At 44.5% G+C, this 27321-nt stretch overlaps 1 protein-coding gene across 1 annotated transcript; it reads right to left on the bottom strand.

Annotated features, from left to right (window-relative positions):
* Nucleotides 1-1646: 1646 nt before the first annotated feature.
* Nucleotides 1647-27321, bottom strand: CHST7 (carbohydrate sulfotransferase 7). Its single transcript, XM_056862173.1, has 2 exons — nt 25941-27321; nt 1647-1747 (listed from the first exon to the last, which is right to left on the bottom strand). Exons 1-2 carry the CDS (start codon nt 27319-27321, stop codon nt 1743-1745), a joined length of 1386 nt encoding a protein of 461 aa, XP_056718151.1. The 3' UTR covers nt 1647-1742.

Genomic DNA, 27321 nt, shown 5'->3' with positions numbered 1-27321 from the left:
CACTGAAGCTTATTTGTAGCATGTTCAACATTTTCCTGATTTATATTACTTTGTTTTCAATGTATTGTAAAATTGTATACCATACAATAATAGGTAGCAAACTTGGTGCTGATTGAACATCAAGATACAAGTACTAACTGCTCCACTGATTTGAATTACACATTATTGAAATGTGTAATTCCTTCACACTGTCATCGCACCACAGTAGTAAACCAACAGTCCCTTTCATATTTTGAGTCCTGGGCTAGTAATTTCTATTGATCACAATGGTAGTAAAGTATTAACAGGCACAGGACTCAGGTGTGAACACACAGGGTTAACAAACTTTTCAGGCTTCCATTCTAATACAGTTTGTGGGTCCTATGGCTCCTTTTCCTGTAGGAACAAAGGTATAGTTTAACTGAGAGTTCTTAAATCAGAATATCTTGCTTGAAAACTGGTGTTACTGACACTCTTTCAGCATGTTGAGAATAGGGTCTTTTGTATACCTCGAAGACGGAGACCCACAACAAATATGTTTGTTACAGCCTAGACCAGTTTTGACATTAAAGCATCTGCTTTGTAAATTTTGAGTTGCAGTTTTTGAATCAGACAGCACTAACATGGAAAGAGTCAGGGTAGGAAGAGACAGGAACAGTATAGTCCATAGCCCAACCAGGTCCTATGGTGAGCCTGTAGAAGATATGTTATAAATTAACTCTGTACAATAAAAATAAAAAATATACCTTGCCCTCATGAATGCAAATTGGTGTTTATACAAACCAAGATTCATTATAACCTTCCTTACAAATGTGAGCTTCTCTCAAAAATCTGGACTTAGTAGCAGTTCATTTAGAGGACGGTGCATTACAGTTTGTCCCCTTTCCCAAATGAATACAATAGCATTCTTTCAGAAATGCAAAAACACTCTAATAAAAATTACAACGTTCCAATTCCTAGCACCAAATAGTGTCAAGATTATTTTGGATAGTAAATAAATTTGGTGAGAGCTTGTGTTTTGGCTGTTCAGTTGCATTTCAAATACTACTTCTGAAAAGAAATGGTTTGTGTTTCCTATGTCCTCTATATGTTGTGTTAAAATAAATCTAGCTTTTCAGTTGATCAGTGGTTTCCAAACTGATGGTCATACCACTATCACCAATTCTGAAGTTTCTGAAAAAGAGAAAGATGAATGCAGAGAAGAAGCAAAGACAGGATAAATACAATAAAAAACCTAAAGGCAAGTCCTTTGACGGTGATCAAGGTAGGTATGATTAGGTGAGAAACTACTGTCTTACATTAACAGTTGACTGGGTACCTTCTCTAATAAGGACTCATGAATCGCACAGGCATTGTATTTGAAGTTCTCCCTTTATGAAATGAACAGGACATTTAAAATGATTGTGAACCACGTGTCCATTAACAAACCACACGCTTTCATATTCCTCTTCCTGCGGTAGCCGGTTGTTCACGTGCTGATAAAGCTTCTTGGAAGCGGCAGTACCAAGAACTGAAAACACACTGGCAGCTTGGAGTTGGAAGATAAAGTACTTCACAAGCAGAGGGACAATTATTAATATTGCACCATGCCAGTCTCCTTACTCAAAGTTGTCTTTATAGTAATGTCTGCTCCATTAAGATTGGTCTGTGTTCATTCTGAAATGTTGAATCTACAGTAGAAGTTGCTGTCCGCTGCCATTTCCACTGTGTATGCAATGCATACTTCCTTGTCTGTATCCTGTTACAAATCAGCTGCTGGTTTGTTAGCCTGTACAGGTGAGAGAGAAAAAATAAAAGCTTGGATTAGGACATGATTTCAAAAGCTTCCGTGCACATTAGTGTTCTTTGGAAACAAGGGTGTACTGATACAACAGGGTGACAGGCCAATCGGGGGCATGCTATCACATTCTCTAGAGATGAAGCTGAATTACATACAAAGAGGCAAATTAATTCCACATTATTGTCGAAGGCTTTCACAGTCAGAGTTCGTTGGTTCTTGTAGGTTATCCAGGCTGTGAAACCGTGGTCTTGGTATTTTCTTTCCTGACGTTTTGCCCGCAGCTGAGGCAGGCATCTTCAGAGGAGTAACACTGTGTTTGGAGAGACACTGTCCTTCAGTGTTACTCCTCTGAAGATGCCTGCCACAGCTGTGGGCGAAACGTCAGGAAAGAAAATACCAAGATCACAGTTACACAGCCCGGATAACCTACAAGAACCAATAATTTCACATTAACTCAAATACTTTAGAACTAAATGCCAGCATCACTAGAATATAATATGTATGGAAATCATTGCCACGGTTTTCAACTTTGCATAATCCTGGCTCAGACCATGAATTTTGTGATATTTTTTTAAATCATATTTACTTCATTTATTGTCCACCTTTGCCGCAGGCTCAAGACAGATCGCACGTCTGTATGATGCTTCCCACTGGCTGGCTTCAATGCTTTATCAATAACAGCTGGGGTTGCTAGGCCACAGCCACCATACCCTGGGAGCATTTTGGAACTGGCTCACTGGCATGTGGTATTACTTCCAGTTTTCTCTAGAAGTGACATCATGGCATGCTCTAGGATTTGCAAACACTCTGTGGCATGATGCTGGCACGAGTCCCCATTTCCTTCCACTGGCACTTCAGATACCAGTGGGCAACAAATCGGGTTGCCAAGACGCAACCCCGATAACAGCTTAAATCCCACATAATAGAGGTCACTTAAATCATGACTTCCCCCCCCCCCATGGTAGTACGTTTGGGGGTTCAAATAACCCATGTAATAACCGAGAGGTTTAACCAGTTGAGGCACCATGACAGAGAAGGCCACGGCTGTCCTCTTTATCTCAGAAGGTGGAAGCATGTGGTCTCAGTTAAGCACAGTCTCAAAACTGGATGAAACAAAATCACTTTCAACGAGAGAAACTACAGGGGAGTATAATGATTAAAGTGATGGAGTAGGCTCCAGGGCACCAGGTTTGAATCCCCACTCTGCAATGGGTAACCTCAAGTGTGCCAGTCACACAGTCTCAGCCTGTTGCGAGGATAAAATGGAGAAGGGAACAATGCCAGCAGCTTTAGGTCCCAAATGGGAAGAAGGTCAGGGTATAAAAAGGAAACTAGTTTCTCTCAATCAGTGATTTCCTTCAACATCTACTACTTTCTCTGACCATAACTGTTTAAAACTGTTTCTTAACCTTTAAGGTTCTACTACACGCTAAGTAGGCTGCACTCTCCAGCCACAAGTAAAAAAATCATAATATAAAAACAGCAGTGTAGGGAAGGCAGCTTTATTTACATATATTTATGACATATGCATATAATGCACAAATCTCAGGCATAATTCAATGGGACCCTGGTGCCTGACGGCCACCAGCTAGCTCCTTAATGATCAAGTAAAGGAGCATTTGGGATTTTATCTTTAGAATGAGAAAAGTATAAAACTATTCTGCTCAACTGGGTGTCAAAAGCCAGTGCAAGTGTAGAGAAGGAACTATCTTCAAATCCCAAATGCTCCTTATTTGCCCCCAGTCCTAAAATCCCCCCTCCCAATTTATAGATCGCCTCCTCAGAGAGGTGTATGATCCTTGTTAATAATCACTGGCTTAAAATAAACTTCTTACTAACATTGTTATACAGGTACAAACTAACTGGGATGTACTGGGGGGGGGAGACTGCATCATGGATCAAGAAGTATGTCCCAGCAGTTTGTGCCAGTTTCGTCTTTGCATCTACTGAGTTACTCAAACACCTCCTGTGTTAAATAGTTAACACCTTTAAGCAACCGTATCGTCTTGTGCTCACTACCTTTTTCATCCTCAGAAACTGGGTTAAATAGAGCCTGGATGTACTTATCTTGTTATCTGAGAAACCGGCATCAAGGCAGGTACATTTTTAATTTAAATGTTTTCTAGGACTTGAGTTTCAGGACATACTATACTGTGAAAATAAGAAGTAAGTGATGGGTATCTTAATCTCAGAGATTAAAGTATTTGACTTCATATTATCAAAGGTATTTGATCATACTAAAAGGATAATGCTTAGGATATGGCATTCAGTAAAATTATTTCATATGGCAACTCAACAAATGTGGGTGATTCCAACCATAGGGCTACCTAAGCACAAAGGACTCCTTAGAATATTCTGATGAACACATTTCACAGTAGTTTCTTCACATTTCACATTAATGTGGCATACTAATCTCTGAGTTTACAATAAGAAGTGAGTTCATTTCTTATGTTTTTCTGGTTATTTAGGGGGTCTTCTCAGGTCCCCAAGAGGATAATGTAGAGGGCCTGGAGATTCACTGTGACTTGTTGGCAAGATATTTCACAGATGTAGTTGCATCACGCTTGTTTGGATTTCAGTTGTTGTGACCTAATGAAGTAGATAAGTTGCTTTGAAAAAGTCCAATTTACCACCTCACAGGTTGATCTTCACCCCTCCTGGCTCATTACAGCTTATTAGTGGAGAGTTACCAATTAGGTTCAGGTGCTACATATGCCACTTTGAGAAAAGGGTTTCTGCCACCATCCTGAAAGTGGTTCTGAAAACGTTTTTTGTAGAAGCCTTCCCTAGATCCTAACAATTATAACCAGTATTCGCCATTCACAAATTCCCTTCCTTTGGGCACAGTGCTTCAGCAAATAGTAGTGACTCAATTCCAGGTACTGTTGGATCAGATGGATTATCTAGGACCATTTCGATGTGGCTTCTGTTCTAGTTTTGGAACTGAAACTGGCTGACAGTGAAATCCTAAGTAAAGTTACTCCAGTCTTTCTCCACTGAAAATGGGCTTATACTGGAATAACTGTTTACGATTGCACTGTTAGACACCCTGTCAGAAGTGCAACCCTGTTGATTCTTCTGGACCTTTTGGCAATTTTCAGTACCATCCACCATGGTATCTTTCTGGACCAACTGTTTGCAATGGACATTGGAGGCACTGTGGTTCCTACGTGGCATATCAATACCAGGAAGTGGTAGTGGGAATCATCTACAGGGTGGGTCCCCCAAAACTCTTTATCTCGTGTCTCTTGCTGTTCAGCATCTCCACAAAACTGCTGCAAGAGGCGTATGGAGGTTTGTAAGGTGTCACCAGTATGCAAATTACATTTAATTCTAGTTCTCCCTTTCAGTTGAGGTGATGTAGATTCAAAGCAAGTGCCTGAAGCAGTAATGGGATGGATGACAGCCAATAAATTTAAACTCAGTCCAGACAACACTGAATTACTGCTAGTTGATAATGTAGCCAACCTGGGTTTATCCTAGATGAAGTTGTGCTCCACCTAAAACTGCACTTTGGGAGTGCTATTAAATTGAGGTCTCAGAGGAACAGGTCTAATCTATGTCATGTAGGGCTAAAACGCACGGTCGCTTTAGCCTCCTTTCTTCCCTGTTCCAGCCAGGATCCAGCCAGGATCGAACGCCCGTAGTGTATTTAAACAATTTATTTCAGTTCCTTCCTTCCTGGAACAGCAAGATAGGGGCCCAATTATTCATACACTGATCACATGAATTACAGCAGTGTTTTCTACACAGGGCCGGCCACCTTTGAAGACAGTCTGTAAAGTTCAGTTGGTCCAGAATGCAATTATAAGAGTGCTATCTGATATAGGATTTGGAACGCATCTCACCAGTACAGAAATATTTTTACTAGCTTCCCATTACCCTACTCCCTTTCCATCTGGGTTGCAAAGGTACCATATTTTTCGCTCCATAGGATGCACCGCTCCATAAGACGCACCTAGTTTTTAGAGAAGGAAAACAATAAAAAATCTTGTTTTCCTCCTCTAAAAACTTGTCTTATGGAGCGAATGCCGGCTGGGCTTGTGCGCATCGGGACGGCGCGAGCCGGCGTTCCCCGCCCCGACGGCCAGCTGGGAGGCGGGCGGGGCCACACACAGCCGGCTGGGCACGTGCGCGTCGCGCTGGAACGACGCAAGCCGGGTCTGTGCATCGTTCCAGCGAAGAAAAAGGTATGTGAAAGAACAGGTTCCACATTATTGTTGATCTGCACTTTTTAAACATATCAGTACATATGTACCTACATATTGTACCTAGAAGTTGCATATTTACTTGAGACTATGCATCACTGAATACAGTGAATAAACATGCAATAAGATTGGGCTGTATGTGTGTCTGTGTTTCACAACTAGTATATAAAACAAAGACACACAATTAATATTCTGTATGGTTACCCACAGGGAGAACTAAGATGAAAAGTGCTTTCTTAGTCAGGCTGTAATAGTGGAACTCGACAGGAAAAAATGGCAGAGTTACAATTTTATGGATACACAAATGTTCAGCATTATGTACCAGTATGATTTATATATAAGAAGTTAAAAATAGGCTGCTGTCATTAGTATCCCTCCAGATTCAGCCATTGTCTGAGCTGAAATGATGTCATAAAAGCATTCAAACATCCTAGCTGCAGCAGTGGGGCAAAGAAGCTTTCAACAGTAAAGAGTCAACTGCTGAGAGAGACAAAGAAGGAAGGCTGGTAGAGACAGAAAAGTTTTGCTTAAGATCTGTATTCAGGAGAGGGGATATACATTACAAAAAAAGCAGGACCAAGAAGCTGTAGGGGGAATCACTCAATAATCCTTACACAGAGCCTTGAGACAAAAGAAGGGCATGGTGGGCAGTATGAGAAAGGCTACGTTTTATACATCAGTTAAAAATAACCTGCCAAGCTCCTGCTTCCTCTGACTAATAAGGAAATACCAATGCAGAAGAAAATCTCACAGATGTAAAACTGGCTATTTCTTTTGATTCCTTCAAAGTGCAGAGAAGTAACAGGATTCGTTTAATTTCAGCTGAAGGGGCAAATGAAACATACACTGACCGTCTTGCTTGGTTAATAATATAGGTCGCCATCAGAGCTTAACACTTTAAGACTGACAGGCTGCCTTCTCTGGCTCTAAATACCTTGCTAGACTCTCCCGACAGTATGAGGTTAATCATTCTGACCTGTTGTGATGCGAAGGTCACAGTTCAGCATTTCTTTCAAACACATAAAACCAGCCAAGGAATGATCCAAAAATGCACAACAGAGGAAGATAAAAGTTAGGCTACAAGAGTTGGGATCTTCCTGATGGTAGTAGGCAGGACTTGCACATCTGTTTTTTTATAACTTGTCAAAAATCTTGACAGCTAAAGCCATGGTCGACTCTATTTGACCCAGTCCCACAAGGACCTCAATATAGGAAGATTAAAGGGAGAAATAATCACTTTGCATTAGAAGAAACATGGGTGAGTTAACCCGCCTCAGGTACTTTAAATAACTATGGCAATTTCAAGCTTTCTTGCCTCTGGGCAGCCCACATACTTCTACCTGATTATAAGGATGTATCCATGAAAAAAATAACATCTTCATAAGTCAAAGCTCAACTCTCAATATTCAGTCTTATCAGTTCTTACTTATTATATTTGAAGTTTTTCCACCTGTTACACAGAAGGATACGTTACAGGATCATACTTCCCTTCTCTCACGTCACCCATTGCAAGACGGGTACCTTTAAATGGCTTTATCTCTCTGCAACGAACATGGCTCATCCAACCTGAAGATACTGTAGAATTAAATAGGTAAGCCCCTTTGACAGAAATTTTAGTCCTTGGAGAAGACAACATGCTCAACCCCCTCCTCCATGCCCTGGCTCATACCATAAGGCATGTACAGGTGCTCCTCCGAGTTCAAAGGGAGAAGAGAAAGCCGACCCTTTTTGCTACCTGTTCAACTGCAGCTCCTTGTCCAGCAGACAGACTCCACTATGCCCTTCCCTGCAAAATTAGTAAGGTGAAGGAAAGCCTGCCCCTCTCATCTTCTCATCAGTTCTGAGCATGGAAGAAAAAAGATTCATTTGATCCTTCATCACTGTTCTTCACACAGACACACACACAGTTACCCCTGTCAGCCAATGTGCCGGTTTTTAAATCTTTACTTCTCTTATTAGATATGAGTTAACTGCTATAAGAGCTAGATTCTCTCTCTTCTTGGGGATAAAGATTTTTCCTCCTCTTCTCCATCCAGATCAGTTAACCTAATTAAACCCTTTAAAGGGAAAGGATTTGCAAGAGTCTCAAGGGGCATAAGTTGACCCACATTAAAACCTGAAGAGGAAATAGCCTACTTTAACTAATCCCCCATCTTTCCAGTGTTGCAAGGCTGGCAGTTATTGGGGGGGGGGGATAACCTTAGCTATACACACAGGGCCCAATCCAGCCAAAATGAAGCATTTTCAGTGCCAATGATTTCAATTAAGTTAATTCAAGCATGAGTTTCCCACTGTATATGAGATGTGTATGCATAGGCAACATGTGTAGGAGGTGGGAACCAGGATGGAGCCTGTAAGCGTATTGTTTATACGTGCATAAACACTGTGCCTGCAAGGAGGTGGCACTAGAAATCCCAATACTCTCTCCCCCCCCAAAAAAAATATTTTGCCTGAACGTGCATATGTCCCATGTAGGCTTTGGACTATTTCATTGAAACCAAAGGATGTTTTCGTCTGATGAGATTGTTCCCCTTACAAGAACATAATGCAAATATATACAATGTCTTATTGCCACTTTAATTAAAAAGTAGGAATAAAATAACCCTAGAAAGAAACCCTAGAGTCCTGTGGCGCAGAGTGGTAAGCTGCAGTACTGCAGTCCAAGCTCTGCTCACGACCTGAGTTCGATCCCAACAGAAGTTGGTCTCAGGAAGTTGGCTCAAGGTTGACTCAGCCTTCCATCCTTCCGAGGTCGGTAAAATGAGGACCCAGCTTGCTGGGGGTAAAGGGAAGATGACTGGGGAAGGCACTGGCAAACCACCCCGTAAACAAAGTCTGCTTAGCAAACGTTGGGATGTGACGTCACTCCATGAGTCAGGAATGACCCGGTGCTTGCACAGGGGACCTTTACCTTTAGAAAGTGCAAGGGAGGAAATGTACAAAGAGAAGATACTCCCAAATACAGTTGTGTGGCTTTCTCTGTGGATACTATAATGTGGGTTGTTGGGGAGGTTTTTTACTAGAAGTTAGGTGTAATCTTTCACCTGGAACGGGATGGATGAGGAATGCACTATTCCAGTGCAAATGGGAGCTGGTAGGCATGGGGGTGGAATTTATCAAAAATTGCCAGTGTCTGGCAAGGATGCTCACTGCCTGTCTAACTTCTGCAGCATCCCAAGAGTTATTTTTTAATATATTTTATTAAAGAATTTAAACATTACATACACACACAGATTGATACTTCTTCCAAGGAAATCAGTGAATAGTTGTAAATAAGCCAATATATGATCAAAGATCACTCATTTATACAATAGATTCTACTTAATAATGAACTGCTCTAAGTTGCATAGATATCACATAAGCATCTTGAGCATTTACTTTACCAATTTTTTAATTAATCAAAGATCTGAATTCCAACATTACAAACAGTATCTATTAATACTACTCTTAATTACTCTTATCAGCAGCATCCCAAGAGTTGATGATACCAAGGCCCCCTTCCGCCCCATGTCTACATTAATACTGTGCAACACCAGATCAGTGAAGTGCAAAACTGCCCTCCTCTATGAGATGTTGCTGGAAGAAGAAATTGACCTGGCTTGCTTAACAGAAACATGAGTAAGCAGAGGTACTGTTGGATGTGCTACCAGAGACTCCATGACTGATCATTCTGGGGGACCAATATCCATGCCAAGGATACCTTACCAGGACCATCCCAGGATTTTATAGTCTCTTTGATTGCCTTGGGCCTTTGTCAAATTGTGTTGGGTCAACACATGAATGAGGTTGCACAATGGATTTAATTTCTGGCACTGAGCAACTGAGGGATTGCCTGGTTTTGGGGTTAGAGCTTTGACCTGAAGCATGGTCTGACCACTAACTACTTAAAGTAAAGGCAAATGTGGCCCCAATACCCTGCATGTGAGGGAGTCTGGTTAAAATAGTCTGCCCGCAGAGGCTTATGCATCCTACTGGGCTCCAGAATGCCCTAGGGGATTTTAGGATCCTAAAAACATGCTCAGTTATAAGGCTTTACTAGGATACCTTCCCTCAGCCACTCAGAGGCAGATATCCGTCTGCTACTTTAAAAAAATCCCTACCACAAAATGATGTGCCCAATTATCACCTGGTTTCTAACCTGCTCTTTCTTGGCAATGTGGTTTAGAGAGCAGCAGCAGACCCTACTGAGAATAACTCATCCGCTCTAGACCTTTTTTAGTCTGGCTTCAGGCTGGGATGTGGGAAAGACATCTCTACTAGCTTTAGTTGACAACCTCCATCTGAGTGTAGACAAAGGCTACGCCTCCTTGTTGCTCGTTAGATTTATCTGCAGCTTTTGATACAGTAAATCTAGCAGTATGGGGAGCAGTGAGATCAGCAGCATAGGCGCGTATGCCCCAAACGGGCCTACTCCGACTCCACCGTCACTTCCTCCCCGACAATTCTAACCATGTGTCATAGTGGGTGACTGCCTTTGCCAACAGCTAGGGGAATGCCTTGCTTGTACCTTAACTGCAGGACAACCCACTTTATAGAATTCTACCTCCAAAGCCCTTCCAGCATCTGCTTCACATAATGTGTCAAGGACTAGGTAGGAAGGGGGTCTAAATGGCCATCATGAGCTATACCAATTTCCGAGCCTGTCTGAGCTAGAAAGGTAGGATACGAGATGATAAGCTGCAAGTTTTTATGACTATTTGCATATGCTGCATGAAAAGATGTCTGAGCCATTTGAGGATCTTCTTTTGATGGAAATTCCAGTTTGGGTGATAAATCTATTTTCAGATACTGAGGAAATTGGGGTAGTGGAAGAAGAACTAACTGAGCTACAAAATGACACTGAGCTGAAGCCAAAGTTTAAGAAATTGTACCAAGAGGTTTGGTTAAAGAAGGGAATTTCTGGTTCCTATCCTGCACTACTGACAGTAGTTAAGAAGCTACTTGTTACATTTCCAACATATTTGGTGGAACGTGGTTTTAGTGTGGTCATCCAACTTCTTTCCTAGCAAATAATTTTTTTAATGGCTGTAAATGACTTATCAAGTTCTCTGCTTTCTCAGTAATTATCTGAAGAAACTCTTATGCAAAATGTCTTGTTGCCTTCCCCTGCTGAACCTAAAATTTGTGTTTCCTAATGGAGTTCCTTCTGTTTTTCGGCATAAATAATGTAAATAAATAAAACTAGAGCTCATGGTACATCTGTCAACCATGGGGTGAGCTGAACTTTCTCCTGGCTTCACAATGGAAATTACTGTTGTACATGCCAACAAACCAAATGCTAGGTTAAAACAATGGTCTTTCTCCTCTGCCACATTTCAGGTGGCCTATCTTTTTTATTCTTAAAAGTGCCACGTCGGTCTGATTCAGTATTTTCTCTCATTATTTGTCAAGTAATGTCAAGACTCGTGTCAGTAATACTGTCCCCCCGTACATGGGTGTATACATCCGCTTCTAAGCCTTCACTCATGCAGGTGTCTGTCTCATGAATAAATACAGGTATAAGACCCTCCAGGTGTACTCATAGGAGAAACTTCTGGGTACATTAGTGCAATCAAAGTTAGAAGCAGCACATTTTACTAATGTACACTGCAACTACAGTTCTGAAAAACAGAACTTCCTGCATCTGCATGTCCAAAGATGATTCATACTTCATTGTATTATCTTTCTGGCGTTTTCAGAAAGGTTTTTTTTGGGGGGGGGGTTATGCTAATTCCTTCATGATATCTGAGGCAATGGAAACATATTGGTCCAAGCCTTGAGCTAAGCAGTGAAATATGCCCTATTTTTAGCAGTGATCTGTGATTTCAAGATTCTGATGCTGGTGTACTGATTCCCAATTTGGGGTGCAATTGCTTTGTCTCAACAATCGGATACATGCTTTGTGGGTCATGCCCCTGGGTAGGATTTTATGCCGTTTACCTGAAGTTGTTCTCAAAACAATCTGTTTCCCATTGCAGGAGAAACTGCTCCTACTTAAACTCTGGGGTCATTAAGAGTTCCAAAAGAAAATGTATTCTTAGTACTTGACATCACAGTAGGACGCCACCCAAGAGTTTTTTGGCATTACATGATTGTTCTGGGTTGGTGTGTTGTTTTTTTCAAGTAAGAGTTGGCTCACCAAATAAAATGGACACACTGAAACGAAACCAAGACATTCCTGATGGCACAATGCCCTTGTGTGGAAAAGCTGAGAGGATTCATCTACCATCAGCAGTGAATTCCTGAAGAATCTGAGCTTCTCAACATAAAGACTGTGCATGCTATATTTAAAAAAAAATTTTTTTTAGAAGAAACCTATCAGTTTCCAAGAAAAGGCTTTTCTTGTACAGAGCAGTACTGTGATAATTTTACAAGCTTCTTTTTTCACATCACACAAAAATTATCACTTGAATGCTTTACAGTTTATTGGGCTGGAGCCAGATTAAATTTTCCATTAGCAGAACAGAACTTTCCTCCTCCCCCCTTCCACTGCAGCCACTTATCTCCATGAAATGCTGCTCCTGGGGTTAGGAGACCCTGGGGAACAACATGAGGTGTGTGTACAGCAGGAAGGAAGAACTGGTGGAAATCGCCAGTTTAATCTGGATCCAGCCCATGCCTTGTTTCAAGCACATCTATAGAGCCCTTTTAGCTACTTGGTGTAATTCTTATCTGCTTTCTCAAAAGCTTCTTATGCTTTATATAATTGGCATTTTTAAAACCAGCTTCTCATTTTTAATCCTCCTGCTGGAGGGTGGTTTTTTTTTTTTTTTAGCAGCCATCAAAAGAACATCAAATTCTTTCAGATACTAACTACAGTTTTAAAATGTACTTGGGTTACAGGGAATTAATTAACTGAAAGATGCGGATTCAAAATCTAGTTATCAAATAAAGGTAAATAAAAAAAAATGTTTCCCCGCGCCGGGCAACTTTCAAGCCTTTGAAATTTTGTCCCACTCTATCTAGGCCAACGTTTTGTTTGACCACCGGTTCAGACACAGCAATATTTGTCTGACTGCTGCTCTTCCAGTGGCTGCATGAGCGGCTGTGATGGCCTCATTGGGGAAGCTGAATCTATTCACCAGTATGTGGCTCTGTAGCAGGATATGGCTAACAGAACGGAAGTAGGCCAGGATGCTGTGAAGTATCTATCTGCACATGTGTGCAGGAAGACCGGCCTTAGGAGCAGAATTCGATTCCTGTTTGTAACTCATACCTCGACAAGTGAGAACAGACACCGCTTTTATACAGGTTATAGCAGTTTAGAAGTGGAAAGTTAGTTACCGCAACATTTTTTTTCATACACACACACACGCGCACACTCCTTGCAAAAGGAAAAATAGAACTGTATTCATTCTCCTATTAATATGAGCTTCTGGCACCATGATTTTATGAAGAAGAAGGCAGGAATGCACAGCAATTAAGAGTTAGCAGCCAATTAAAATAATCACACAACACAATATTATATTTGGTTGCTCAGAAGTCATTGCAGCTTACTCAGTGCACAAGACTGAAGGCTCCTGAATATAATGGATAAGATAATTGTACGTAACAACTGTACGTTTGGTTATTTTTTTGTGAACTTTTTAATAGATATATCATTCTTATTATGTAGCTATCTATATTGTTACTTTTTTGTCTTTTATCTTTTTTTATATTCTTTGTTGTTAGTATTTTGTTTTTTTCTGTTTGAAAATTTATTAACAATCTTTAATAATAATAATAAAAAAAGACTGAAGGCTCCTATGAGGCACATAACTGTCCTAGGCACCATCTTTAAAAACACATTCACTCTTGAGGGAGGAAAAAAAGGGACGGCCTCTTCAAAACTTCGGTTGACCGAGGTGTAAACTATGGGGGAGGGTTGTGGGACTCAAGCTCCTCCTGGGATTTCCCAGTGGGGGCAATGCTTTCTTCGGGCTCTCTACCCCACCCCGGATTTTCCAGCAGGGGCAATGCCTCCCCCCAGGCTGCCAGGTAGCATCCCAAACCTGGTCAGGCGGTCAGGTTCTCAGGTACAGTCAGCCCTGTTTGTCTTTAAAGCAACTTAATAGCTTCCTAGGAGGCACAGGGCTGGTTTTATGCGTTTTTGTAAAGGTAAGAGGGGGGGGGACCTCCACTGGATAATACTGTCTGTGAAGAAAAGAGAGAGAGAGCATGGAAGGGGAAAGGGAAAGATCAGTCCATCTAAAAATCAGGAGGCCTCCGTGGTTGGACTGAGGAATGCATTTCCTGTAACCTGCAACACAAACTCTGATGTTAAGTACAGCTAGATTTGAGTCCAGTAGCACTTTAGAGACCAAGATTTTTGGGGTATACGCTTTCAAGAGTCAAAGCTCTCTTCATTGGTATATGACAAAGGGAGCATCGATTCTCAACCTTATACCCCCCCCCCAAAAAAAATCTTGTTGGTCTCTAAGGTATAACTGGACTCGAATCTAGCTCTTCTACAAGCCAACACGGCTACCCTCTGGAACGATCTGATGTAAGTAATGGATCAGGAGAATTATAGTTTGCCTTCACAGGTGGGATATGGATAATTGCTTTATTACTTGTGTCCTGGTGGCCCTAAGAGCCCCGTGGCGCAGAGTGGTGAGCTGCAGTACTGCAGTCCAAGCTCTGCTCATGACCTGAGTTCGATCTCAATGGGAGGCGGTTTCAGGTAGCCGGCTCAAGGTTGACTCAGCCTTCCATCCTTTCAAGGTTGGCAAAATGAGTACCCAGCTTGCTGGGGGGTAAAGGGAAGATGTCTGGGGAAGGCACTGGCAAACCACCCCGTAAACAAAGTCTGCCTAGTAAACGTCAAGATGTAATGTCACCCCATGGGTCAGGAATGACCCGGTGCTTGCACAGGGGACTACCTTTACCTTTTACCTGGTGGCCATGCCTTAGAGAAAGGAATGGTCCCAGTCTCCATTTTATCTTTAGCTATGGATGTGCAGGAGTGTTACAAAGGACCCCTTCCTATCCAGATGTGTGCTGTCTGCCCTGATTCCATCCTGGCTAAATTTGCCTTGGCAGCCATGTTAGGGGCCAGCTATGCCTTGATTTCAAGGTGAGGTCAAGAATCTCTTCAGGCTATGCTAGGGAGTGGCCAAAACCTAAGGCGGGAGACGGATAGGACATCTGCATGCCTACCCATTGCCAAGGGGGCTTGCAAAGCCAGGCACCCACCTTGATATATCATGGTAATTTCATCAGCAAATGCAAGTCTTCCTGCATGCAAAATCTAATTACTATCAAGCAGGCAGGTGAGCTGATTACCTTTTGCTCACCTTCCCTGAATTTCACCTAGCCTACAAGCCTGCCCCAGACATGGGGGAAGCCTCCACCCTGCCAGCCTTTTTATCCCCCCATGCCTGGATGTAATCTCCTTTTCTCATATTGAAATAATATTGTCATATTGAAAAAACTCAATATAGATTACTAAATATGGGCTGGACCAGGTTCAGTTCCGTGCCCCCTCCTGGAAATTGAGAACTCTACGCCCCTGCTGTCAACCACCTATAGTTTTTGCAGCTGATTTATCAGAAGTAGTTAACCTTAAAAACAAATCTGCTGCCTGATTCTGACTAAACGTTGCGTACCTAACCGCAAATTAATCCCATTAAAAGCATGCCTATGGCGCCTCATTCAAGAGCAAGTGCCACTGGGTTCAGTATAATTTATTCCCAAGAAACGGTGCATACAACTACAGCCTTTTGAATAAACATGCAGAGGATTCTGCTGTTAAACCATAACTAGATCAACTGACATTCTCTGTGGAGTAGCACAACTCAGTATAATAATAAAAACCTAAAATGAGGCTGCAAAACCTCCTTCTATGTGGTTGTAATAATTGTGTCAACTGTTTTTCTTCTCAGCAGTATTAACATATAGGATCATTCTTGATCCAGGCTAACCCCCAATTTGAGGTTCACAGTATAATTTCTATATCAAATGGGAATGTAACCTTAAATATCCTGTAACTTTACTGAAATGCTAAGTTTATAAAAAACACCCCAAATTCCTTCGTATTTAAAATATAAGATTTATATGGGATGACAGCAGCAAGAACACTTTATGCCAGATACTTGAAAGAAAAAAATACCATCACTAGATGAGTGGATTACAAAAATGTATGAATATGCAGACATGGCAAGACTCTCCAATTGGACGAAGAAAAAACCACCGGGTGAACATAAACAGAAATGGCAAGCATTCTATGAAAGATATACTGTGAACTAAAGATAAAAACAATGTAAATATTGTTATGACCAAAGATACGAGTTAGAATAGCAGAAAATAAGAAATGTTAGAGTAATTGTCTGAATTATATGAATTATATAAACGACTATAGAGAAGATATGAAGAGAAGAGAAAATAGACAGTAGACTAGAATAGAAATAGGATCGATAAAAGACGGGAATGGTGAAGACCTGTTCTGAATGCTAACCCAGTATGATATGTTAAGACAAGTGTTCCCAACCCCTATATATCTTGACAAGATTAACTTGGCAGGAAACATATGGATTTTATTTTGTATGTTTGCCAGAGTTTAACAGTCAAGAGGATGAAAATATGTGCATCAGGAGGAAGCTGAGGAAGTATTTTGTACCACAGGTTTTGATGCCTGAGAAAACCACTTAAATTCTCAAAAGGTATCTATTTCTCAATGGACTTTACAGGTTAGGACTTAGGTAGGATTCAGTATAATAAAGAAAAACTTCCAAGTTTTTGCTTTTCTAAGAAATCTAACTTTAAAAAATTATTGGCAAGCCCCTTAAAACCTAGCAACATCAGCCACACCATCTCTGTCTCATTCTCCAATGTAATATATGCCATCATATGTCAACAATGCCTCTAGACTCTCAGCACTGGACAAATAGGTCAGTCCTTACACAAAACAATAAATAGACATAAATCTGACATTTAAAAACCACAATATTCAGAAACCACTTCCAGGAAATTCTGTTGCTGATATAAAAGTTACTGTTTTCCAGCAAGGGAATGTCAGAGGGAGAATCCAATGCAAAACTGCTGGATTAGAATCCTTTCATGACTATTTCCCCCACATCTTAACTGGGACTTAACTGTACAAGCTGGAGCGTGTCCAGAGGAGGGCAACAAAGATGGTGAGGGGTCTGGAGACCAAGTCCTATGAGGAAAGGTTGAAGGAGCTCTGGGTATGTTTAGCCTGAAGAGGAGAAGACTGAGAGGGGATATGGTAACCATCTTCAAGTACTTGAAGGGCTGTCATATACAGGATGGTTTCGAGTTGTTTTCTGTTGCCCCAGAAGGTCGGACCAATGGGTTGAAATTAAATCAAATGGGTTTCCATCTAGACGTTAGGAAGAATTTTCTAACAGTCAGAGTGGCTCCTCAGTGGAAAAGGCTTCCCTGGGAGGTGGTAAGTGCTCCTTCCCTGGAGGTTTTTAAGCAGAGGCTAGATGGCCATCTGTCAGCAATGCTGATTCTATGACCTTAGGTAGTTCATGAGAGGGAGGGCATCTTGGCCGTCTTCTGGGCACTGGGTGTGTGTGGGGGAGGTAGTTGTGAAATTCCTGCATTGTGCAGGGGGTTGGACTAGATGACCCTGGTGGTCCCTTCCAACTCTATGATTCTATGACTCCTCACACCAGGAGCTAAAATCTTGCATATCCTGCATGTTACGTACATCAATAAGTTCAGCTATACTTCTGTTATTTCCTATTGTAATTGCTTATCATGTAGTAGATTTTATGTTAAGTCTACTTTGGCTATCTCACAGCAGTTGGGAGTTGTCCTTACCCACTCTTGAGTGAACTGGTTACTCAAGTTAATGGATGTATGCTTCAATACATCTGAGAAGGGGAGCTCTGACTCAGGAAATCTTATGATGGAATAAATGTGCCATTGGGCTCCTGTTTTACAGACTAACACGGCTAGCCATCTGGAATTAACTTTAAACCTCTGCAAACATTCTCTACACAAGCACAAGGGAAGCTTTTTGACGCCTTGCTCATGTTTCAAATTACAATACAGATAGATTCCGTAATGTGATATATGCCATCATGTATCAACAGCGCTGGACTGCATTCTACACAGGATGAACAGATCAATCCCTACCAAAAAAACAAAAACAAAAAAACCCAACAGAATAAACGGACATAAATATAAGAAGGGCACTGCTGGATCAGACCAGTATTCTACCTAGTCCAGAATCCTGTCTCACATAGTGGCCAACCAGTGACTCTGGAACGCCAACAACAGGATAAAACCAAGATAGTTGTGAGGGGGAGCTGGAGTGCTTGGTGCTAAATGACAATTTAGATATCGTGGGTGTTTCAGAAATATGGAGGAAAGGGGAAAATCAATGGGATATGGTTATCCCTGGGTATAAGTTCTATAGGCAGGACAGGGATGCATGTTTGGGGAGAGGCAATGCATTGTATATCAAAGAGGGCATAGAATCAAATAAGTCAGAAAATATTAGCAGAATTAACTCCCCAAAAGAAGCAATATGGGTGGAAATACTGGGCTCTTAAGGGTTACTTAAAAGTGAGGGTATACCATCACTCATCAGGGAGTGAAGAGGGGCTGTGGTGCTCAGTGGTAGAGCATCTGCTTTGCATGCAGAAGGTCCCAAGTTCAATCCCCTGGCTTTGGTGGACCAAGAGTCTGATTCAGTATAAGGCAGCTTCACGTGTTCAACTGTCAAATTGAGGTGATGAGCAATGAAGTTTCAGACCTACTGGGGAACATAAAAACCAATAAGTCTCCAGATCCTGATGGCATACACCTAAGGGTTGTTAGGAAACTCAAATATGAGACTGTTGATCTACTAACACACATGTGTAACTTGTCACTAAAATCAGCCACTGTACTAAAAGACTGGACAGTAGCAAATGTTACGCTGAGTTTTAAAAAGAGGCCCAGAGGAGAAGAACCAAGAAATTACAGGCTAGTCATCTGTCCCAAGCAAATTAGTAGAAACTGAAATCAAAGACAGAATTAGCTAATGCTTTAGCCCACATCACATCACGTGAGTTTCACCCCTCCAGGTTGTTTTCAACACGTTAAGCAACACAAATTAGTTTGCAGAGCTAAGGTCTTAGCCTCTGTTGTACTTTTCTGCTAACTTTAAAGTATGGACTGAGTGTTCCCTATTAATGAAAAAAATGTACATACCACCTCTTCAGGTACTTGCTTGAGGTGGCTCAAAAAGTAAAAGCAAATACATTAAAATCATTAAAACAACAGAAGAATTACTACTAATAAACCGACCCATAAAATGATAGCCAGAAAACAATCTTCAGGCTAACCACAGACCATAAAAACAGCTTTAAAAAAGATGAAAACTCTCAGTTGAGAGCTAGAGTAAATGAAAAGTTTTGACCTAGTGCCTAATAGGGTAGGTGCTAGGCAAACTTAAGGGGGAAGGGAATTCCAGCCACTGACAAAGCCCTGTCTCTGGTTTCCCCCACCTCCCTTCATCTCTGCACGCAGTGACACAGAGAGCAGGGCTTGGGAAGAAAATCTTTCTAACTGGTGAGCTAGACAGTGGGGGAAGAGGTGGCCCATCAAGTTCCCCACCCCCAAGCCAATTAGGAAATTAAAGAGCCAGCACTACAAATTGTGTCCAGCAACAGGTAAGCAGCTGGTACAGATCTTTTAGCACAGGGGAGATACGCTCTCTATATCCAGTCTCCAGCAATAACCTGGCTGCCACATTTTGGACAAATGGAAGTTTCTGGACAGTTTTCGAAGCCAACTTCATGTGAAGCACAGTAAAGAAATCTAATCTTAATGCAACCAGAGTATCGAGCACCATGCCCACATCACACTTTTCGAGGAATCCCCTGTAACTTGCCCTCAGCTGAAAAAATGCACTATGTGCCATGGAGGAGACTCAAGACTCCAACTGCAAGCTAGACTCCAGCAGCATCTCCAAGCTACCAACCTGCTCCTTCAGAAGGAGTGTAGCCCCCCCACCACAGGACAGGCTGACTGCTCAGGTCCTCGAATGACTGTCATTGACCAACAGCGTGTCAGTCTTTTCTGGACTAAGCTTTGAATTTCACTCAGTTTATTGGTTCTCGGATCATTAATCCTGCAAAGACAACCCCACAATCCTGTGTCCCATTAGAGAGTTGGCATGGTGTAGTGGTTAAGAGTGTCAGAATAGGATCTAGGAGACTCCGGTTCAAATGCCCCACTCTGCCAGGGAAGCTTGCTGGGTGCCCATGGGCCAGTCACTTTCTCTCAGCCTAACCTACTTCACAGGGTGGTTGTTGTGAAGATAAGACAGAGGAGGAGAAAATCATGTTGCAAGAAGAAGAAGAAGAGTTGGCTTTTATATGCTGACTTTCTCTGCCACTTAAGGGAGAATCAAACCAGCTTACAATCACCTTCCCTTCCCCTCCGCACAACAGACACCCTGTGAGGTAGGTGGGGCTGAGAGAGCGTGACTCGCCCAAGGTCACCTAGCTGGCTTCGTGTGCAGGAGCGGTGAATCAAACCCGGTTCACCAGATTAGCGTCCGCTGCTCATGAGGAGTGGGGAATCAAACCCGGTTCTCCAGATCAGAGTCCACCGCATAGAAAGTGCGAACAGTATTTTTTATAACAGTTTCAAAGTCTTAACACATCGCTGGGAATACCTAGTGTGGTAACGGTCTGGCATCACTGATTTCAGACATTAAGGCTGCAAGCTGTGCCTACTTAAGAGTAAGCCCTATGGAATACAGTGGAACTAATTTAGGAGTACACATGCATAGGACCCAGGCAGTACATCATTATTACAGAGGCCTGACATGGGAGAAAATCTTTTTCCAGCAGTGGCTGGATTCTTGTTACTCATCCTTCTAGTTGTTACTGAGTGGAGGAGGAAGTATGGGGAGGGCACTGTTCCTGCCTTAACAATGGCAAGCGAAGCACAAACACACAGGGCACTTTCACATATGCCAAATAACGCACTTTCAATCCACTTTCAATGAGGGTTGTCAACCTCCAGGTACTAGCTGGAGATCTCCTGCTATTACAACTGATCTCCAGCCGATAGAGATCAATTCACCTGGAGAAAATGGCTGCTTTGGTAGTTGGACTCTATGGCATTGACGTTCCTCCCCTCCCCAAACCCCGCCCTCCTCAGGCTCCGCCTCCAAAACCTCACTGGTGGCGAAGAGGGACCTGGCAACTCTACTTTCAATGCACTTTAATGATCATTTGCAAGTGGATTTTTCCGTTTCACAACTGGGGATTACCGCATTATTTATTCCCAGCGATGTATTAAGAGTTTGAAAACGTTATAAAAAACATCGCTTTAAAAGAGTTTTTGGATGCCACGGCTAAAAAACAGTTGGAAGACTTCTTCACAGCTAAAGGGGCCAAACAAAGTGCGAACAGTATTTTTTATAAGTTTCAAACTCTTAATACATCGCTGGGAATACATAGGAAAGTAGGAACAGTATTTTTTATAACATTTTCAAACTCTTAATACATCGCTGGGAATACATAATGCAGTAACCCCCATTGTCAAACCCAGCTGCAAAGCGCATTGAAACTGGATTGAAAGTGCATTGTTCGGCATGCGCGCCCGCAGACGAGAAGTTTTAGGGCAGACACCACTTGCTGACCTCACCGTATGACCCCGGGGAGCTTAGTGGGTGGCGAATTTGAGATATGCTGATGACACTACATTATTGGCAGAAAATAGTGAAGATTTGAAATGACTACTGCTAAAAGTTAAAAGAGAAAGTACCAAAGCAGTACTACAGCTGAACATCAAGGAAACAAAAGTAATGACTACAGGAGAATTACACAACTTTAAGGTTGACAATGAGGAAATTGAAATTGTTCAAGACTTTCTATTCCTTGGCTCCACCACCAACCAAAAGGGAGACTACAGCCAAGAAATCAGAAGGAGATTGAGACTGGGAAGGGCAGCCATGAAGGAGCTAGAAAATATTCTTATGTGTAAGGATGTGTCACTGGCCACCAAGACTAGATTAATTCATGCCATCGTATTCCCTGTTACTATATATGGGTGTGAAAGCTGGACAGTGAAGAAAGCTGATATGAAGAAAATAGATTCCTTTGAAATGTGGTGTTGGAGGAGAGGGTTACGGATCCTGTGGACTGCCAAAAAAAACAAATCAGTGGGTTCTAGATCAAATCAAGCCTGAACTGACCCTAGAAGCTAAAATGACTAATATGAGGCTATTGTATTTTGGTCACGTCATGAGAGGACAAGAGTCACTGGAAAAGACAGTCATGCTAGGAAAAGTTGAGGGCAGCAGGAAAAGAGGAAGACCCAACAAGAGATGGACGGACTCTATAAAGGAAGCCACAGCCTTCAACTTGCACGATCTCAGTGGATAGACAAAATGATGGAATTAGCTGAAATGGCAAAACTTCCAGCATTCATAAATCAAAAAGAAGACATTGAATTTGTGGCAGAATGGGAGGCATGGAGAAAACATTGTATGAATGAATTCAATTGTGATATTAAGGGATATATTTTGATCTAATTGAAATATGCTGACATAACTACGAAAAGATGAGAATTAATCATATTTATAAGTAAATGATATGGGTTTTGTCTAAGGCTTTCACGGTCAGAGTTCATTGGTTCTTGTAGGTTATCCTGGCTGTGTAACCCCGGTTACACAGTTACAAGAACCGATATGGGTTTTATTATGAAGAATTAGATAATAGACACAAAGAGAGTAACAATGATAACAAAGAGACAGAGGAGGGGAGCGGGGAAGTCAAAGATATATATGTTAGTACGATAAGAAAAAAGTTTGTTATATTATATAATTTGTTAATGGATATTTGTAACTGAATATGAACTAATTTGGAAAACAAATTATTAAAAAAACCAATTTGAAAGATCTGAGCAAGGCTGTCAATGATAGGACATTTGGGAGGACTTTCATTCATAGGGTCACCATGAGTCGGAAGCGACTTGGCACTTAACACACACACACACCCTGGTACATCCAGCAAGGTGTTATGGATTGACTCAATAAAGGAAGCCGCAGCCTTCAATTTGCAAGATCTGAGCAAGGCTGTCCAAGATAGGACATTTGGGAGGACTTTCATTCATAGGGTCGCCATGAGTCGGAAGCGACTTGACGGCACTTAACACACACCCACAATACATTGCTGGGAATATGTAATGCAGTAACCCCCATTGTAAAACCCAGCTGCAAAGTGCATTGAAACTGGATTGGAAGGGCATTGTTCGGCATGCCAGCCCGCAGACGAGCAGCTTTGGGGCAGACCCCGCTTGCTGACCTCACTGTATGACCCCGGAGAGCTTAGTGGGTGGCTACCTGCTCAATAAAGGCAGCCACAGCCCTCATATTGCAAGACCTGAGCAAGGCTGTCAAAGTTAGGACATTTGGGAGGACTTTCATTCATAGGGTCGCCATGAGTCGGAGGCGACTTGAGGGCACTTAACACACACACACACACTGGTACATCCAGCAAGGTGTTATGGATGGACTCAATAAAGGAAAGAGAATACCAAGATCACGGTCACACAGCCCGGATAACCTACAAGAACCAATGAACTCTGACCGTGAAAGCCTTCGACAATATTTCAATAAAGGAAGCAGCAGCCTTCAATTTGCAAGATCTGAGCAAGGCTGTCAAATACAGGACATTTGGGAGGACTTTCATTCATAGGGTCGCCCTGAGTTGGAGGCGACTTGACGGCACTTAACACACACACACACCCTGGTACATCCAGCAAGGTGTTATGGATGGACTCAGTAAAGGAAGCCGCAGCCTTCAATTTGCAAGATCTGAGCACGGCTGTCAAAGTTAGGACATTTGGGAGGACTTTTATTCATAGGGTCGCCATGAGTCGGAAGCGACTTGACGGAACTTAACACACACACACCCTAGTACATCCAGCAAGGTGTTATGGATGGACTCAGTAAAGGAAAGAGAATACCAAGACCACGGTCACACAGCCCGGATAACCTACAAGAACCAATGAACTCTGACCGTGAAAGCCTTCGACAATATTTCAATAAAGGAAGCCACAGCCTTCAATTTGCAAGATCTGAGCAAGGCTGTCCAAGACAGGCCATTTGGGAGGACTTTCATTCATAGGGTCGCCATGAGTCGGAAGCGACTTGACGGCACTTAACACACACACACACACCCTGGTACATCCAGCAAGGTGTTATGGACGGACTCAATAAAGGAAGCCGCAGCCTTCGATTTGGAGGTCTGAGCACGGCTGTCAAAGTTAGGAGATTTGGGAGGGCTTTCATTCATAGTGTCGCCATGAGTCGGGAGTGACTTGAGGGCACTTAACACACACACACCCTGGTACATCCAGCAAGGTGTTATGGATGGACTCAATGAAGGAAAGAGAATACCAAGACCACGGTCACACAGCCCGGATAACCTACAAGAACCAATGAACTCTGACCGTGAAAGCCTTCGGCAATATTTCAATAAAGGAAGCCACAGCCTTCAATTTGCAAGATCTGAGCAAGGCTGTCCAAGACAGGCCATTTGGGAGGACTTTCATTCATAGGGTCGCCATGAGTCGGAAGCGACTTGACGGCACTTAACACCCACCCACACCCTGGTACATCCAGCAAGGTGTTATGGATGGACTCAATAAAGGAAGCCGCAGCCTTCGATTTGGAGGTCTGAGCACGGCTGGCAGCCAGGGGGGCACATAAGAAGGGCACGTTCAGTGTGTAAGTTAGTTAGTTCTGTGCTGAAATCAAATAAAGCTGTGTTGTTGAACTCCCCCCCTGATCTGTGATAGGGGGGAAATACCCTCTCGGTGACCAATGGGACATGCTGGCTTAGGGCCAATAGGATCCGTTTGCTTGACCAATAGGGTGAGCAGGGTTTAGGATCCTTCGACAGAACTCAAGCTCCTCCGCCTCCCTTGATAACTCCCCAATTATATACATACACAACAGACATTTTGGAAGGCTTTCATTCCTAGGGTCGCCATGAGTCAGGAGCGACTTGAGGGCACTTAACACACACACACCCTGGTACGTCCAGCAAGGTGTTATGGATGGACTCAATAAAGGAAAGACAATACCAAGACCACGGTCACACAGCCCGGTTAACCTACAAGAACCAATGAACTCTGACCATGAAAGCCTTCGACAATATTTCAATAAAGGAAGACGCAGCCTTCAATTTGCAAGACATGAGCAAGGCTGTCCAAGACAGGACATTTGGGAGGACTTTCATTCATAGGGTCGCCATGAGTCGGGAGCGACTTGACGGCACTTAACACACACCCACACCCTGGTACATCCAGCAAGGTGTTATGGATTGACTCGGTAAAGGAAGCCGCAGCCTTCGATTTGGAGGTCTGAGCACAGCTGTCAGTGAGGCCATTTGGGAAGGCTTTCATTCCTAGGGTCGCCCTGAGTCGGAAGCGACTTGAGGGCACTTAACACACACCCACAATACATTGCTGAGAATACATAATGCAGTAACCCCCATTGTAAAACCCAGCTGCAAAGTGCATTGAAACTGGATTGAAAGGGCATTGTTCGGTATGCCCGCCCGCAGACAAGCAGCTTTAGGGCAGACCCTGCTTGCTGACCTCACTGTATGACCCCGGAGAGCTTAGTGGGTGGCTACCTGGGTGACTCAATAAAGGCAGCCACAGCCCTCAATTCGCAAGGCTGTCAAAGTTAGGCCATTTGAGAGGACTTTCATTCATAGGGTCGCCATGAGTCGGGAGTGACTTGAGGGCACTTAACACACACATACCCTGGTACATCCAGAAAGGTGTTATGGATGGACTCAATAAGGGAAAGAGAATACCAAGACCACGGTCACACAGCCCGGATAACCTACAAGAACCAATGAACTCTGACCATGAAAGCCTTCGACAATATTTCAATAAAGGAAGCCGCAGCCTTCAATTTGCAAGATCTGAGCAAGGCTGTCCAAGACAGGACATTTGGGAGGACTTTCATTCCTAGGGTCGCCCTGAGTCGGGGGCGACTTGGCGGCCCTTCACACACGCACCTGGGTGAGGGGGAGCGCTGGGGCGCCCCCTGGCGTCGCCGTCGTCGCTGAGCGGGTAGGCGAGGAGCTGCATGGCGTCCCCGCAGGCCTCCTCCACCTGGCGCACCTGCTGGCGGCTGAGGCGCTCCCGCCAGGCGCGGACGGCGTGGTTCGCGTCGCGGGCGGAGACGAGGAAGGGCCGGCGGGGGTCGTGGGCGGCGCCGCGGGTCATGTCGAGGGCGAAGGCCTGCAGGGCGGGCGGGGCGCGCAGGCCGGCGAAGCGCAGCAGGCGGCGCAGCTGGGCGCGCGGCTCGCGCACCAGGTCCTCGTAGCGCAGCTGGGCGTAGCGGGCGCGCAGGGCGGGCGGGGCGCGGCGGGCCAGGAGCAGGTCGCGCCGCCAGGCCTGGCAGATGACCTCGAGGGCGCCCGCCAGGAAGGCCTCGGCGCGCTGCTGCGGCCGTCGGGGGGGCGCGGGGGGGCGGCCCCCGCCGCGCAGCACCTGCACGCTCTCGCGCAGCAGCGCCTGCCGGGCCTTGAGGCGGGAGTTGTGGACGGCGCGCGGGTCGCGGAAGAGCTGCAGCACGCGCACGTCGAGCTCCGGGTCGCGCAGCAGCGGCAGCAGCGCGCCCAGCTCCAGCAGCCGCACGTCCTTGATCACCACCACCGGGTACTTGCGGCACTCGGCCTCCAGGTCGCGCAGGGCCCGCGGCGGGCAGCTCCGCTCGCAGGCCGCGCCGTCCACCAGCCCCACCTCGCCCCGCGGGCGGGCGGCGGCCGGGCACAGCGGCGCCGAGCAGATCACCTTGTTGGTGCGCCAGCCGAAGAGGCTGGCCGTGCTCAGGTTGCCCCGGGGGACGGGCGGCCGGGGGAGGCCCGGCGCCGGCGGGCGGAGGGCGGCCGCCGCCGAGGGGGCGTACAGGCGCAGCGCCGAGAAGTCGCAGCGGAACAGCGAGCGCAGCAGGTCGCGCAGCGCCCCCTGCAGGCTGCGCGCGTCCCCGGGGTACAGCGCCTGCCACACGTGCCACGCCGGCTCGTACAGGTAGAACACGTCGGGGTGCTGGTTGAAGAGCTCGCCCACGAACGACGAGCCCGTGCGCCACGTGGCGTGCACGTAGATGTGCCGCTTGCCGCCCGCCAGGCTGCCCGGCGCCGCCCCGGTCCCGTTGCCCGACGGCGGACCCCGCGCGGCTCCCCCCGACGGCGGCGGCGGCGGCTCCTCGGCCCAGCTCCACTCGCCGAGCGCCCCCTGGAGGCCGGGGCAGCGGCGGCGCGGCGCCGGCGGCGCCTCTCCCTCGCTCGCGCGCCCCCTGCCGGCCGAGTCCAGCACGTAGGGGACCAGCAGCAGGAGCAGCAGCGTGTAGAGCGCCAAGCCCAGGGCGCAGCGCCACCGACGCCGCTTCAT

The sequence above is a fragment of the Euleptes europaea genome, chromosome 16 (assembly GCF_029931775.1).
Source record: "Euleptes europaea isolate rEulEur1 chromosome 16, rEulEur1.hap1, whole genome shotgun sequence".
In the NCBI taxonomy this organism is placed as follows: Eukaryota; Metazoa; Chordata; class Lepidosauria; order Squamata; family Sphaerodactylidae; genus Euleptes; species Euleptes europaea.
The sequence above is the reverse complement of the archived record's forward strand: the minus strand, read 5'-3'. Positions and strand labels throughout refer to the sequence as shown.